Source organism: Trachypithecus francoisi, unplaced genomic scaffold (assembly GCF_009764315.1).
Source record: "Trachypithecus francoisi isolate TF-2019V2 unplaced genomic scaffold, Tfra_2.0 Lachesis_group17, whole genome shotgun sequence".
Classification (NCBI taxonomy): domain Eukaryota; kingdom Metazoa; phylum Chordata; class Mammalia; order Primates; family Cercopithecidae; genus Trachypithecus; species Trachypithecus francoisi.
The window spans coordinates 63946654-63962206 of record NW_022681462.1 but is presented as its reverse complement, the minus strand read 5'-3'; the positions used below and the strand labels follow the sequence as shown (position 1 = coordinate 63962206).

The following is a 15553-nucleotide window of genomic DNA, read 5'->3' as shown; positions in this document are numbered from 1 at the left end:
AAAAAAAATTAGCAAGGCATGGTGGTGGGCACCTGTAATCCCAGCTACTTGGGAGGCTGAGACATGAGAATAGCTTGAACCCGGGAGGCGGAGGTTGCAGTGAGCTGAGATCGTGCCATTGCAACCTAGTCTGGGCAACAGAGCGATACTGTCTCAAAAAAAACCAAAAACCAAAACAAAACAAAAAAAAGAACAAGACGCGACTTTAGAGAACTCTCTGAGGATAGATCTCAACAGCCAACCATTGTTCAAACAACTGTGCAAGGGTAGGAAGACTGAAGCTGGTTGAATACTTTTGCTTTACCTGGACCTGATGTTTTTGGGTTTTTTTTTTTTTCCCCTCCATGCAGACAAGAAAAAGATAAGTGCCTATCTTTGATTTGCTAATGCAGCTTCTTTATTTGTACTAAGGCTGCATAATGTGGGCTTTGTAAAGTCCGCAGGCCTGAAAGCAGGATACATTTCTAATGGAAACACTCCCATGCATGATTGTACAACAGCAAAGCGATAAATTACCCTGATTTGTACTCCCTGCAGCTATTAGTTCAGCCCTCCTTCAGGAATGTTGCTTTCAGTTATAGAAATTCTCTAAATATTGGTTCATCAGAAAGACAAATATTAAATGAAAATTATGCTCAAGGACATGAGAAAAAGTATGCAGAGTACACACATTGCAGACTTGAGACAGAAATTATCCCGAGAACAATCTGCAATACAAAGCTTGCTTAATAATTTACTGGAACTCGTAAACTCAGCGATTATGCCAGGCACTGGATATTCGATTAAATCGAAGAAAACAGGCTTACAGTGTGAGGTGTCTGGAAACTGGGAGCACTTGTATTAATATGAATGTGAAGGTTTTTTTTTTAATTAAAGCAGAATATTCTTATAGTTTCAATTCCAATTTGATTTTTAACTGACTTTAAACCGGATTGCTTCCATTTTGTATTCTCATAGGAAGTAAATTATTTTAGTTAGTCCTAGCCATGCGACTTATCAAGTTGATTCTGGGTAAATTCACTGCTGTAAGCCTAGGTTTCTCATGGTGAATTCTCACTGCAAAAGGGCAGCCTGACCCATAGTAGTAGGTGCAGTGTTTAGAACCCACAGAACTGACTACAGACAGCTTGATTTACTGTGACAGGATTATGCTAGGTCTGGGGACACACGAGACCAAGAACTGGTCACTGTGGAGTTCAGAATCTGTGTGGAAGACAGTATGTGTGATACGTGCTCTGCTCAAGCAGCCGTGGAACACCTGGAAAGGGAACAATATGTTGGGTGAGGGGCCCAAGAGGCAGAGGTGACACTGATGGTGATCCCAGCAAAGGGTGCAGGTGCTGAAGGCGGCCTGTCCATGAGGTGGGTGGGCCCCAGCCATCTATGGGGATGTAAAATGCTCTGACAGATAGAACCTCCTTCATTTTAGGTGTCAATTTACCTTCTAATTTTTGCCAACTTTGTCCCACAGAGGTCTCAAATTATCTGCTTGTCCTTAAAACAGATAAGCAGTGACTTTGTTGGTTGTCCACATACAACCTACAGGCCATTTAACAAGGAAATTCTGGTCCTAACAGAGGTCCCCGCCTCACTTTTAATTTACAATTCTAAGACTGAAGTCTTTTGAAATGGCTTAAAGTACTTGTGCAAACATTTGATAAGATAAAAACGAAGGTGCCAGTTGGGTGCAGGACCTCATGCCTGTAATCCCAACATTTTGGGAGGCTGAGGTGGGTGAACTTCTTGAGCCCGTAAGTTCAAGACCAGCCTGGGTAACTGGACAAAACCCCGTTTATTCAAATTAATACAAAAAATTAGCTGGCTGTGGTGGCATGCACCTGTAGCCCCAGTTACTTGGGAATCTGAGGTGGGAGGATCACCTGAGCCTGGGAGGTCAACACTGCAGTGAGCTGTGATCATGCCACTGCTCTCCAGGCTGGGCAACAGAGTGAGACTGTTTTAAAAAAAAAAAAAAAAAAAAGGCAGCAGCAGCCCACATTTAGAGTATACTTTATTCAAAGCATTTCAGTTAAAATTATATTGCGTTCAAATACATGAACATATAATTATATATAAAATACTATAGTTTTCAATAGTTTATAATGACATCTTTTTAGAATTAGCTGCTTATAATTTGAGTGTAAACATATTACAGAAAGCTGCTAAATTTTGTTTATATTTCTACTTACTTCAATTTAGCTATTAGATATTTAGAGCACTCAAAAGCCTACCTACAGTATACAGTTATTATACTTTAAATATTTATATTCAATAGGGGAACCAATACAGTGCAAAATGTATTTGAATAGCTAGTGGTTTGTAATGCCCCCCGCTGCTGTTTAGAGTTCTAGATAAGGGGGTCTTACCTATTTCCTCTGTATTACACTCACATTTTACCAGAGTCCACATACAGGGCCAGTGTAGAGTCACTTCAGGCAAATGAGATGGTACTTTCAGTTTCCCCAAAGATTGTTAAATACAGATTACACCCCAAGGTTATGCCTCACCTCGGAGACCTATTTTAATGAATGTCAATTAGTGAATGTTAACTTGTCATTAGCATGACTGCAAAAAATAAGGCCTACTTCAGTGCAGTCACTAAAGATGTACACAGGAGTGAGGCTCTTGGCCAGGTGTGTAATACCAGTACTTTGGGAGGCCGAAGCAAGGGCAGAGGGAGGATCACTTGAGGCCAGGAGTTCGAGACCAACCTGGCCAACATGGTGAAACTCCATCTTTACTATACAAAAATTAGCTGCATATGGTGGCGCACGCCTGTAATCCCAGCTACCTGGGAGGCTGCGGCACAAGAATCACTTGAACCTGGGAGGCGGAGGTTGCAGTGAGCTGAGATTGCACCACTGCACTTCGGCTTGAGCAACAGGGTGAGACTCTAGCTCAAAAAAAAAAAAGACTCCTGGCAAACCTGTAACATGTGCAGGTCCTGCACCTGGGCAGTGCTCAAGGCACTATGTCCACTGGGCCAAGACTCAACATTGGCCACGCTCCCTGCTTCCTTAAATCTAAGGCCACAAAAAGAGTTGAAGTAAAAGCCTGGCTAATACCATGACGACATTTACTTTCTGGCTTCCCGCCATCAACCCTCCCTCTCACACCATCTGCGGGCAGGTAGCAGATGCAGGAGAGATAGTCCCACAAGACAGAAGGTCAACAGCACAAGTTGCAAGCAGCCTGCTTATGTCCCCAAGGCAAGGTCTCCCCTGATGTGAACAGTGTGACCCAAGTTGGTACTGAAACTGAACAGCAGGGACTTACCAAATCCAAATGAACAAGCAATACCCCAAAATGGGAAGGGTTCTCAAAACATTTTCAACATTTTGGTAATTAATTACGTCATCTCCAGTTAGGTCGATATTCCATATTAAGACATGTTTTATAATGGCAAACTCTCTTGACTACCTATCTTAGAATTTTTTTTGAAGTCACTATTTACAGTGTAGATATTAACAGGCATGAGACTCAATATAGGGATAACTTTTATTTAAAAAAATTAAATACAAACCAATATTTTGCCCCTTCATAGATGAAACCACATCTTTTCAGGATATGAGTATAAAGTAACAAGCCTAGGACAGAGCTTGTGCTGACAAAGTCCTGAAACTAAAATGAGAGGAAACACATCGCTCTACTTTGGGATAAGTCATGACCAAGACTCAATTTCAGAGACATTCCATGATCAGAGGTGCTTGGAAGCCATGGTGGCAGAAGGGAAAGAGGGGGAAGTATGCCGAAGAGCCTCCAGGCATGACAGACAGCCCCCTGACCAAGCACAAGTGACAGGCCCTTTGGGTCTCTGCTTCTCACTGGAAAATGATGAAGGCTAGATCTGATGACTCCTAGTGCCAACATTTAATGAAATTTGAAAGTTATGCAGGACTTCACACATGTAAGGAATTGTTATATTGCAGAATATTATGCAATAGAAAGTTCACAATCACTATACTTAGCTCTAAAATTTTTCAGAGAAATAGCAGACTAATAAGCGACTCTTAAATAAAGGAATAACATTTTAATGAAATAAATGAAACAGAGCAGGGAAACCAAAGAGCCAATTAGGGGAAGAATCTTGAAAAAGTATGGCTTCCCACAGCAGCAGCACTGAGGAAAATGCTATCAATTTCTGCCAGAGAAAAAAAACTCCAAAAATGTCCAATAACCAAGCGCACAGTTATGGTCAATAAGACTTTGAACATTGTGTCACACAAAGAAAATTTTCATTTATTTTTCCCTTCAAATACACTTCAAAATAACATGTAGACACAGAATCACAAATATATACAAAACAAAGTATCGCCTGCTTATTTCAGGAAGAATTTTCCCTCGATTCTTTTAGCTGCTGTACATAAAATTCAAAGCTTTCCTGTTAAGGAGAAAAAAAGAGGGAAAGTTAGAGATAAAGCTACCAGCAAGAGGTGATGGTACAAAACTTTAAAAATCATAAACACTACCAACGGGTAGCTAAGATGGCCAGGCCCACGGAAGATGCTGCCCTCAAGCTTCAGCACTCCTTCTTGTTTCATTCAATCACAAGTTCAAGGGCCTTGGGTTCAGAGTCAAAGTTAGCAGTAGGAGTTAGGGTACGTGTGTATGTGCAAGCATGTGTGTATGTGCACATATGGAGGTATTTACACCTGGGTATGGAAGGCTGAAGTGTTAGAAATAAACGTGGTGTAGTGACTTTCAGTTCAATGATGCAACAAAAAGGAATTGTGCATATGTGATTTCTCTTATTAAAGAAAACAGGCGGCCGGGCACAGTGGCTCAAGCCTGTAATCCCAGCACTTTGGGAGGCCGAGACGGGCGGATCACGAGGTCAGGAGATCGAGACCATCCTGGCTAACACGGTGAAACCCCATCTCTACTAAAAATACAAAAAACTAGCCGGGCGAGGTGGTGGCGCCTGTATTCCCAGCTCCTCGGGAGGCTGAGGCAGGAGAATGGCGTGAACCTGGGAGGCGGAGCTTGCAGTGAGCTGAGATCTGGCCACTGCACTCCAGCCTGGGTGACAGAGCGAGACTCCGTCTCAAAAAAAAAAAAAAAAAAAAACAGGCCAGGTGCGGCGGCTCACGCCTGTAATCCCAGCACTTTGGGAGGCCGAGGTGGGTGGATCACGAGGTCAGCAGTTCAAGACCAGCATGGTCAACATGGTGAAACCCCATCTCTACTAAAAACACAAAAATTTGCCAGGCATGGTGGCGGGCCCCTGTAATCCCAGCTACTCGCGAGGCTGAGGCAGGAGAATCGCTTGAACCCAGGAGGCGGAGCTTGCAGTGAGCCGAGACCGTGCCATTGCACTCCAGCCTGGGCGACAGAGCAAGACTCCGTCTCCAAAAAAACACAAAAACTTTCCTACATGAAGAAATAAAAACCAACTTATGTAAATGAACAAGTAATTACCAGTGACATAACATGCTTGGCTGTTGAACTACAGGCCATTAAATCCTATTTCAAGTTGAAATGATAGAACTGCCCCAAGGACATTTGGTAAATCCATGCCTATAGCTGAAGGTCTGAGACAGACCTTGTATTTTAACTGTGGCCCCAGAGAGCTATGTTCTCCCACTGCTGCAGCCAAGGCACGCTGTTCAGTTCCTCAAGCCATCCCCTGAGGGTTCTTCACAGAGATCTAATCCTCATGTAATTAAGTCTTCAACTTATTTTCTTATACATTGTTATGAAGCGTACATAAATCTGTAGAGGTATTTTTCCCTTTAATTAAGAAATACTCACAGGGGGTTCAGTGAAAGGGACAGACTCTCCAGCATTCTTCAGCAAAACTGCATAACGCTTGAGAAACAGATCATTCAATTTTGCATTCTTTGCAGTCAAATGTTCATACAGTGCTTTAGCAGATGTGACATCTTTATTTGAGACTGACAAAGAAATAACTATATTAATCAGAGATAAAGACAACCTATCTAACTCTTTTCACCAAAACACTTAGCCACTCAGGGATGGCTGGATCCCTTCATCCCATGGCAAATGAACACTTAACAACCTTCAGTAAGAAGCCACACTCAGAATCTACCATTTCCCTCACTTCTCTACATCCCTCATTCAGCATCACTCACTTTGAAGGAGAAGAAAATAACAAATATGGCTACATTTAAAGGCCTTTAGAATAATATTAATGGTACCATTCACTTAGGTTATTACATTATTTTGAAGACCTATGATAGTTCAAGTGACCACAAACTGAAGTCCTCAGTTATAAAATAAAACACACACATCATTCAATCCCCTTTGGCTTAAAACCACTTTGAAATCAAGATAATCCAGGAACTCTTGTGGAGAGGGACATGTCAATTATGGAGAAATCTACATCAAGATCATCAGCTCAACACCAAAAAAGCTTTTCATCTTTCGATTGTGAAATAAATATGGAGAATATAGTTAGCTACAATGATACACACAAAAAAAACCTATAGGCCGGGCGCAGTGGCTCACGCCTCTAATCCCAGCACTTTGGGAGGCCAAGGTGGGCGGATCACGAGATCAGGAGATAGAGACCATCCTGGCTAACACGGTGAAACCCTGTCTCTACTAAAAATACAAAAAATTAGCTGGGCATGGTGGCGGGCGCCTGTGGTCCCAGTTACTTGCGAGGCTGAGGCAGGAGAATGGTGTGAACCTGGGAGGCGGAGCTTGCAGTGAGCCGAGATTGGGCCACTGCACTCCAGCCTGGGCGATAGAGCGAGACTTCGTCTCAAAAAAAAAAAAAAAAAACCACAAAAAAAAACCTATAAGAAGACATTAACAAGTTACACTAGTTTCACTTAAGTGAATGATGAAATAGCTTAGGAGCCAAATTTGGCTGACTGTCTACTTACTTGTGGCTGACTTGTGGAAATTTTTTAGTTTACCATCGAGATCGTAAGGGCTCTGCTAACAATTACTGCTGGTAATTCAACTCTTTAATTTTGCATTAGATTGTTAGCATCTAACCACCAAATAAACCCCTGCCCTACGCTGACTCTGATATTGTCAATCGCAACTCTAGCAGCACCAGGGGAACCCCTAAGGTGGATATGAGAAGTTCAGCAATCAGAGTCTCCCAAAGTGGAATGAGGGTGAATGACTCGTCAGCTCTTAGAGGATCTGGAACACATCCTTGCTGTTTCCATGAAGTCAACTTCTTGTGTAAATCCTTTATTCCCCTCCCTAAGGAGCTGAACCCTTTCCCTACTACTATCAAGGGCTCCAGCTCTATCTTCTAGGAAGCTGCTCTGAAAATTCCAGCATCTTGCCTTTCTTTACTTCTTCATTTTCTACCTTCCTCCCAAGATGGATTACCTAATTTAATAGTAACACATACAGTTTTAGGCGTTTGACACGATTTCACATTACAGGCATACCTTGGCTTTAATGTACTTTACAGATGTTGCGTTATTTACAAATTGAAGGTTTGTGGTAACCCTGCCTTGAGCAAGTCTATCAATGCCATCTATCATTTTTCCAACAGTATGTGCTTACTTTGTGTCTCTGTGTCACATTCTGGTAATTCTTGGAATATTTCAAACTTATTGTTATATCTGTTATGGTGATCTGTGACCAGTGATCTTTGATGTTGCTATTGTAATTGTTTGGGGGGATGCTATGAACCATGCACACGGAAGACGGCAAACTTGAGAAATGTGTTCTGACTGCGATGTTGATTAGCAGTTCTCCCGTCTTCCTCTCCTCAGGCCTCCCTATTCTCTGAGACACAATATTGAAATTAGGCCAACTAAAAACTCTATAATAGCTTGTAAGTGTTCAAGTGAAAGGAAGAGTCACACATCTCTCATTTTAAATCAAAAGTGAGAAATGATTAAGCTTAGCTTACTGAGGAAGGCATGTCAAAAGTCGAGATAGGCTGAAAGTAAGGCTTCTTGCGTGGAACAGCCAGTTGTGAATGCAAGGGAAAAGTCCTTGAAGGAAATTAAAAGTGCTACTCCACTGAACACACAAATGATAAGAAACTGACACAGCCTTACTGCTGACATGGAGAAAGTTTTATTGGTCTGGATATAAGATCAAGCCGGGCGCGGTGGCTCAAGCCTGTAATCCCAGCACTTTGGGAGGCCGAGGCGGGCGGATCACGAGGTCAGGAGATCGAGACCATCCTGGCTAATACTGTGAAACCCCGTCTCTACTAAAAAAACACAAAAAACTAGCCGGGCGTGGCGGCAGGCGCCTGTAGTCCCAGCTACTCGGGAGGCTGAGGCGGGAGAATGGCGTAAACCCAGGAGGCGAAGCTTGCAGTGAGCTGAGATCCAGCCACTGCACTCCAGCCTGGGCGACAGAGCGAGACTCCGTCTCAAAAAAAAAAAAAAAAAAAAGATCAAACCAGCCTCAACATTCCCTTAAAAGCCAAAACCTAATCCAGTGCAAGACCCTAACACTCTTCAATTCTATGAAGGCTGAGAGAGGTGAAGAAGTTATAAAAGGAAAGTCTGAAGCTAGCAGAGGCTGGTTCTTGAGGTTTAAGGAGAGAAGCCATCTTCTATGACATAAAAGTCCAAGGTGAAGCAGCAAATGCTGATGCAGAAGCTATAGCAGGTTATCCAGAAAATCTAGCTAAGACCACTGATGAAGGCAGCTACAACGAACGACAGATACTCAATGTAGATAAAACAGTCATATTAGAAGATGTCATCTAAGACTTTCATAGCTAGAGAGGAAAAGCCAATGCTGGCTTCACAGGACAGGCTGACTCTATTTTCAATGGCTAATGCAGCTGGTGACTTTCAGTTGAAGCCAGTGCTCACTTACCATTCCCAAATCCTAGGGCCCTTAAGAATTATGCTAAATTTATTCTGCCTGTGTTCTATAAATGAAACAACAAAGCTGGAGGACAGCACTGATGTTTATACATGGTTTACTGAGTATTTAAAGCCAGCCTGCTGTAGAGACCTACTGCTCAGGAAAAAAAAGATTCCTTTCAAAATATTACTGCTCAGTGATAATGCACCTGGTCACCCAAGAGCTCTGAAGGAGATATACAGGGAGATTAATGTTCTCAGGTGTCCTAATACAACATCCATTCTGCAGCCCATAGATCAAGGAGTAATCTAGACTTTCAAGTCTTACACATTTTGGGCTCACTTCGGCAACACATGCACTAAAACTGGAATGATACAGAGAACATTAGCATGGCCCCCACACAAAGATGGCATGCAAATGTGTAAAGCATTCCATGTTTTAAAAATAAAATTAAAACAAAAACAAACATGTTTCATAAGGCTATAGCTGACACAGACAGTGATTCTTCTGATGGATCTGGGCAAAGTAAACTGAAAACCCTCTGGGAAGGGTTCACCATTCTAGATGCCATTAAGAACAAATATTGAAGCCAGTGCTCACTTACATTTCATGGTAAGCGAGCAGTGGCTTCAACATTTGTTCTTAATGGCATCTTTAACAGGAGTTTGGGAGAAGCTGACTCCAACCCTCGTGGATGAACCCCTTCGAGGATCTCAAGATCTCTGTGGAGGAAATCACTGCAGATGTGGTGGAAATAGCAAGACAACTAGAAGCAGAAGTGGAGCCTGAAGATGTGACTGAACTGCTGCAATTTCATGATCAAACTTAACATGATGAGAAGCTGTTTCCTATGGATGAGCAAACAGTGGTTTCTTGAGAAGGAATCTACTCTTGGTGAAGATGCTGTGAATACTGTTTAGATGACAACAAAGGATTTAGAATATGGCATACATTTAGTTAATAAAGCAATTGTATGGTTTGAGAAGACTGACTCCAATTTTGAAAAGACGTTCAACTGCAGATAAAATGCTAACAAACAACATCGCATAGTACAGAGAAATCTTTCATGAAAGGAAAAGTCAGCTGATGTGGCAAACTTTATTGCTGTCTTATTTTAAGACACCTCAACCTTCAGCAATATTCACCCTGATCATTCAGCAGCCATCAACATTGAGGCAAGACCTTCTACCAGCAAAATTACGACTCACTGAAGGCTCAGATGATTAACTATTTTTAGCAATAAAGTATTTTAAAATTATGTATTTTTAAAAAACACAACGCTATTGCACACTTAATATACTACATTATCGTGTAAATGTAACTTTTATATGCACTGGGAAACCAAAAAATTCATGTAACTCACTTTGTTCATTATATATTTGCTTTAATGTGGTGGTCTGGGACCATATCTTCCAGGTATGCCTGTGTTTAGTTACTGGAAATTTGAGAAATTTTATGACTATATCTCTATTTTGAAATACAGAATGTTCTCCTTAGAAGTATAGAAAAAGAGAACTGACTTACTAAATTCTGACACCTGAGTCTGTTGTCCTCCCATAGATAAAATCAATGAAGCAATTATTTACCCCATGCCTCCAGTGAGCAAATCAGTGGGCAACAGATGGAGAGGTGATCGTGATTGAGAAATGCTAACATTTATTTTGATGACTGAGGAAACTTTAGACTAGTTTCCTTTCATATGTGATTGTCTGGCAATCAGGGAACAAACTGGTTAAAAGACCAGAATTTGAACTGGGACGTAAAAACCTTGGGCTACTTTTTAATCAAGGGTCTGTCATTTCAAAGGAGTAGCAGGCAAGCAGAGAGGGTACTGAAGGAGCAAGAAGGCCGGTTAAGTGAGTCTCAAATTTCTGCTGGTTTCAGGTGGCAGGCCCTTGGGGAGACTGAACTAGTTTCTGATATATAAGTCCAAGAGGATTTCTAGGTCTTTCCAGGAGCCTGGGATTCTACTCAATATACCTGGACTGCTCGGAAGATGTTCAGTAATACTTTTTAATGTTAAAGTTATATGCATAATTTCATATTTTTCTTAATATACAGTTTAAAAACATATTCCAGCACTGAGATATTTATATCATAATTATCTGATATTTAGGATTACTGCCTTTGAGCTGCAGACTGACTTAGTTGACCATACTACAAGTCATTTACATAATATAGTCACTTAAATAATAAAGCCATTTAAATAATCCAATAATATAGTCAAATTAAACTTATATTACCATAGCTTTTCATGAGGGAACTATATGCTTCTTCCTTTTCGTTTAATTCAGGAATCAATTCTAACAGAGATTTCAGAGTTGATGCCTAGGAAATTAAATAAAGGTAATATTACCAAAACCTCAAATTAACAGTGAATTAGAACACTGACAAAGCAACCCTATATTAAAATTTTTCACAATAATTATAACAGAACTGCCTATTCAATTTAATGGACTATTGTCCCTTGTATATTAGCATTTGATATCGACTCAATAATCTACAGCTAAGACAAACCAGCATTTTTCACAGGTTAATGCAATTCCACTTACATTTCTACGAATATTTTCCTGGAATATGATAAACATTGCTTCTTTTGTCAAGCGGTGACCATACCATACCAAGAAGCTATAAGATTCCCGAGGGTAGAGAGATAACCCTATCTTTAGGTGCCACAACTGGTTGATGAAATTGTAAAGAACTCAGTTAAAACATTCTGAAGTTTTACCCACTTGATATACAAAAAAAGAGCATTTCTAGGATCTCACTGAAATTTTTACTTACTTCTTCCAGGGAATATGCAGACTCAGCTATGGTTTTATTTCCCGTAGCAAGTGAATACAGAACTGCTATGCCCTAATGAATATCTGAGTATTTCCCACCCTACTCCAACATCGCCGGATAAATCCACGACGGACATATAAACATTTATGCCTTCTTCCCATCTCACCAAGAGGAGCAAAATCTGGCTTAACTATTCTACTGTCAAACAATGGAACACTGTTAACAGGCATGTTAAAAATCCTAACTCCTTTTTATAGCATGTTTATTCAGTCCACACCAGGACCTGCATCCTCCCAGGGCTGCTTCTATTTTAAACTCTCCTGGTTGGAATGTTCTAAGCAGATATATTGCTGTGCATTTCCCGTCCCATCTCCTGGACAAGGCAACAGATACTTGGCACAGTCCCACATGTGGACTGACAAGTGCTTTTCAGATTCCTTGTACTTTTTAATCACAAATGTAAAAATGTAGCCTCTAACAGGAAAGATAGGGCAATTAAATACTTTCTAAAAGTTGTTTATAGTAAATAAATATATGAGTCACAGATGCAAAATGAAGCAAATTTTTAAAAAGTGTAGGTATATTTAGGGGAAGTGTGTAGAAATTCTCCCAAAATGGACACAGCCTAAATGTTTCAAATAAAACAAGCATCACAGTTGGCATGTGGTTTGAAACTTCATAAAGAACCCAAATAAACTAAAAATGTAGTTTCTGGTGTACAAGAGGTAAAATGAGATCTAAGAGAAATTCAACTTTATACTTACTGTTAAACATCAACAGAATTTAATATACCTACTATGTATCCACAGAAATTTTAAATAATAAAAAATTTTTCAAAAGGACTTGGTTCTGTTACACACTCACCCACCCCTTTTACGGTTTTTTTTTTTTAAAAGTAACTGTACAAATTTTAGAATATTTGTGGCTCCATATCAATTTGAAAGCCAAGTGGCTCATTTACCTGATGGTTTATACCTGATAAATGCTCAAAAGTAGCTACGTGCTGGAAGACACTCTGGAGTATACATTTCCCTTGGCAGTGCTTCTGCATTGTTAACTGTCCCAAGGTGACCTAAGCAATGTAATTTTAATCTTCCTTCTTTTTTTTTTTTTTAAGTAAAGATAAGGTTTCGCCATGTTGGTCAGGCTGGTCTCAAACTCCTGACCTCAAGTGATCCACCCACCTCGGCCTCCCAAAGTGCTGGGATTACAGGTATGAGCCACCATGCCCAGCCTAATCTTGCATTTTTTAAGGGCCTTTTCTTGGAGCTCTCAATGCATAACTACGTAAGTGGAAAATTCCTGCATGAACTTGTTTTACATTTCTAGTTACAGCTAAAAGACGACAAAACTGACTCTATTAACATCCTCTAAAAGTAGGTAAGTAAAGACAAGAAAAGTCTTGAATCTCTACTGTATTCTCAAATAAGATCCTGAACCAATGGCTTTTATGTTAAATTCAATACTTCTGAGCAAGGCACGTGCAGTATCGTTGATTTGTTAGCAAGTAAAGCAGAGTACCTTTCCTTGTTTCCCAGAATTTCTAAGGAAGAACAGCAACAAAATCGGGGTTTGTTCAGCAATTGCACCACATCTCTAAAAATTAAAACATTATTCAGTAAGTGAAGGTTTCTGATAAACAAGTGGATCAAACTGAATATTTCCAATTAAGAAAGTTCACAATAATACAGTAGTGTAGGAAGGCCTAATAGTCGACTATTATTTTTTAAGGCAAGAAAAAAAGAAAACAAGTGTAAGCTATGCCAAGCTTTGCTAAATGCTGTCCTTGGCATTGCAAGTATAAAGTTTGTTTAAAAAGAAAAGGGAAAAATTAAACTAATGCTTCAACAACCACAGAATAAGGTTTAGGACTGCAAAGAAAGAGGAAAAAAAGAAACACTATTCCTCTCCAATTATACTGCCAAGCATTCACAAGTGAGCTAGGGATCATAAGGTTAATTATACATTTAATAAGGTGTCAGGGAGATAACTGCTCGTTTCTTTATAAAAATTAAAATGTACAAAGCAAGTTCTCTTTAAAGTATAATTACCTACACTTATGCATACAAAAGGACTGATTTCAATCTCTATTTTATAAAAGGCTTTCATTGCAACAGACAGCCAGCGCTTGAGAAAGAGACCAAAGTTAAACTAAAAAAAAAAAAGTTTGTATGACAGACCAGATAAATCAAGTGTCTATCCAATCTTAGATGCTATAGTAAAATCAAATATAGCAAGACAATATTTTAGTTTACACTCATCACAGATGTCATTCTTTTAAGTTTCTAAAAGAACACTGCTCTTTCAAAGCTTTAAAACACTGTCAATACTAAAACTAATGGTATAAAAAGAACTTTTTGGGGACACACAGAACATTTACATTATGCACTGATGTTTTTGACATCTGTGAATAAAGTATTCTTCACTACGGCAAGAATAATCTCTTACTGTTTGACAAGTAGGTAAAGGATGGGTGAAGGGTTTATCATCTGAAACCCCAGTCTAGTGATGAGATGGTAAATGAAAAGACTCTGCTGTGGCATCAACACTCAGCTATCACCAAGAGCCCTTCGGTGAGGTCACTGCAGATAATGCAGTTCTTTCTGAGGGAGTAGGTACCATCCCTGCTGCCTCCCACCTAGGCAGCTGTCAATCGTGCTCTTCAAGAAAAACCTTCATTATGGCAGAGAACAAGCTGGTAGATGAAGTACCAAGTGCCACTTTCTAAAGAACTATCAAAAGGATGTGTTAAAACTGATTGCATACCATCATGTGTATAATTAGATATGTATATACTTATTATACCCCTAGTAGGTACTTAGATATGTACGTATGAAGATAAAGCATGAGTATCTTTTTTGTTTTTTCCACGGAAGATAGCAAAATAAAACAATTTTAAAAGTCCTGAAATCCCTATCATAAACTGCCTTTCCCTTAAAATTAAAAAAAAAAAAAAAATCAAAGGGAAAAAAAGTAAACAAGCAAACAAAGCAAGAAAGTTCCCAGTGAACTGGAATTTCTCTTCTCCAGCAACAAAAGTAAGAGTCTGAGAAGCAGTGCTAATTCATCCTCTATAAAACTGTTAACAGAGACCCAGTTTTTCAAGAATTCCTTTTAAAAATGGCTTGGATTCTACTGTCAAACTAGATAAACTTTAAGGATCAAAACTGGAGGTCAAGCACATGGGTACAGTTTTACTTTCCCTATCCACTAAAGATCTTTTGCAGCTGGTAAATATGTAAGGGAATATAATACTATTTACGATCAGAAATTGGTCCCAGGCCTCAATTTGACACAGGGAGTCTACACAAACACAGCCGTTGGCGGGATCACGGTGACTGTTTGACTGCCACCTGCTGGGAAGGGGCTCCCCAGCGGTGCCTGTTTGTGTACATTGCCAGTGGCAGCTCCGATCACCCACTGCTCTGTCGGCACTTGGTGTAGCTTTATATTGAGTGCTGTTAAAATGGCATGAATGCAGTTGTCTCCTTCCCTGAAGATTGCTAATGTAACTGAGAGTGCGGGCCACAGAGACCTGCATTTGTCATTTAATGTTCTGTGACGCACAAGTGAATAGAAAGCATATTCAACTCTTAATAAACCTTGAATAAGGCACTGAGAGTGTTTGAGTATTCAAGTGAGAAGCTGTACTTGAAAAGCAAACATTTCCTACTTTTTGTTTGCAAACTGTGTTGCCATGGTGATGCACAGTATCTACAGCATTTGAGAAATTAAAGTAGAAAATCAAAGAAATTGTTGTTTTGCATTACCTATCTGCACAGAAACATTTGCCTTTAATTATTTCAGCAAAACTCATTGCCCCCTACCTACTCCCCACCTTGCTCCCTTCCCAACCTTAATTCTAAGGACATTTCTGGTTTGATCTGGGATCTTTAAAAACAAGTAACCTAAAACCTACCATCCAGTCCTTGTCCTGCAACCTCGATTCACACTGAATTTAAACAGGCTAGCTGCGCACCACACTGAATTTCCAGTATTCCAC

General features: G+C 40.0%; 1 protein-coding gene and 1 non-coding gene across 2 annotated transcripts in view; one reads left to right on the top strand and one right to left on the bottom strand.

Moving 5' to 3' along the window:
- Window positions 1-3480: 3480 nt before the first annotated feature.
- The window catches only part of LRPPRC (leucine rich pentatricopeptide repeat containing), a 121295-nt gene continuing 109222 nt past the window's right edge, over window positions 3481-15553 (bottom strand). The window contains exons 35-38 of the mRNA XM_033175848.1: window positions 13072-13146; window positions 11010-11094; window positions 5752-5894; window positions 3481-4381 (exon numbers count right to left, since the gene is read on the bottom strand). Of these exons, the coding sequence (XP_033031739.1) occupies window positions 4325-4381; window positions 5752-5894; window positions 11010-11094; window positions 13072-13146 (360 nt within the window). The 3' untranslated portion in view covers window positions 3481-4324. The remainder of the gene's footprint in view (window positions 4382-5751; window positions 5895-11009; window positions 11095-13071; window positions 13147-15553) is intronic.
- LOC117063104 lies at window positions 9101-9207 on the top strand. Its single transcript, XR_004428728.1, has one exon. It is a non-coding gene; the product is annotated as a U6 spliceosomal RNA (small nuclear RNA).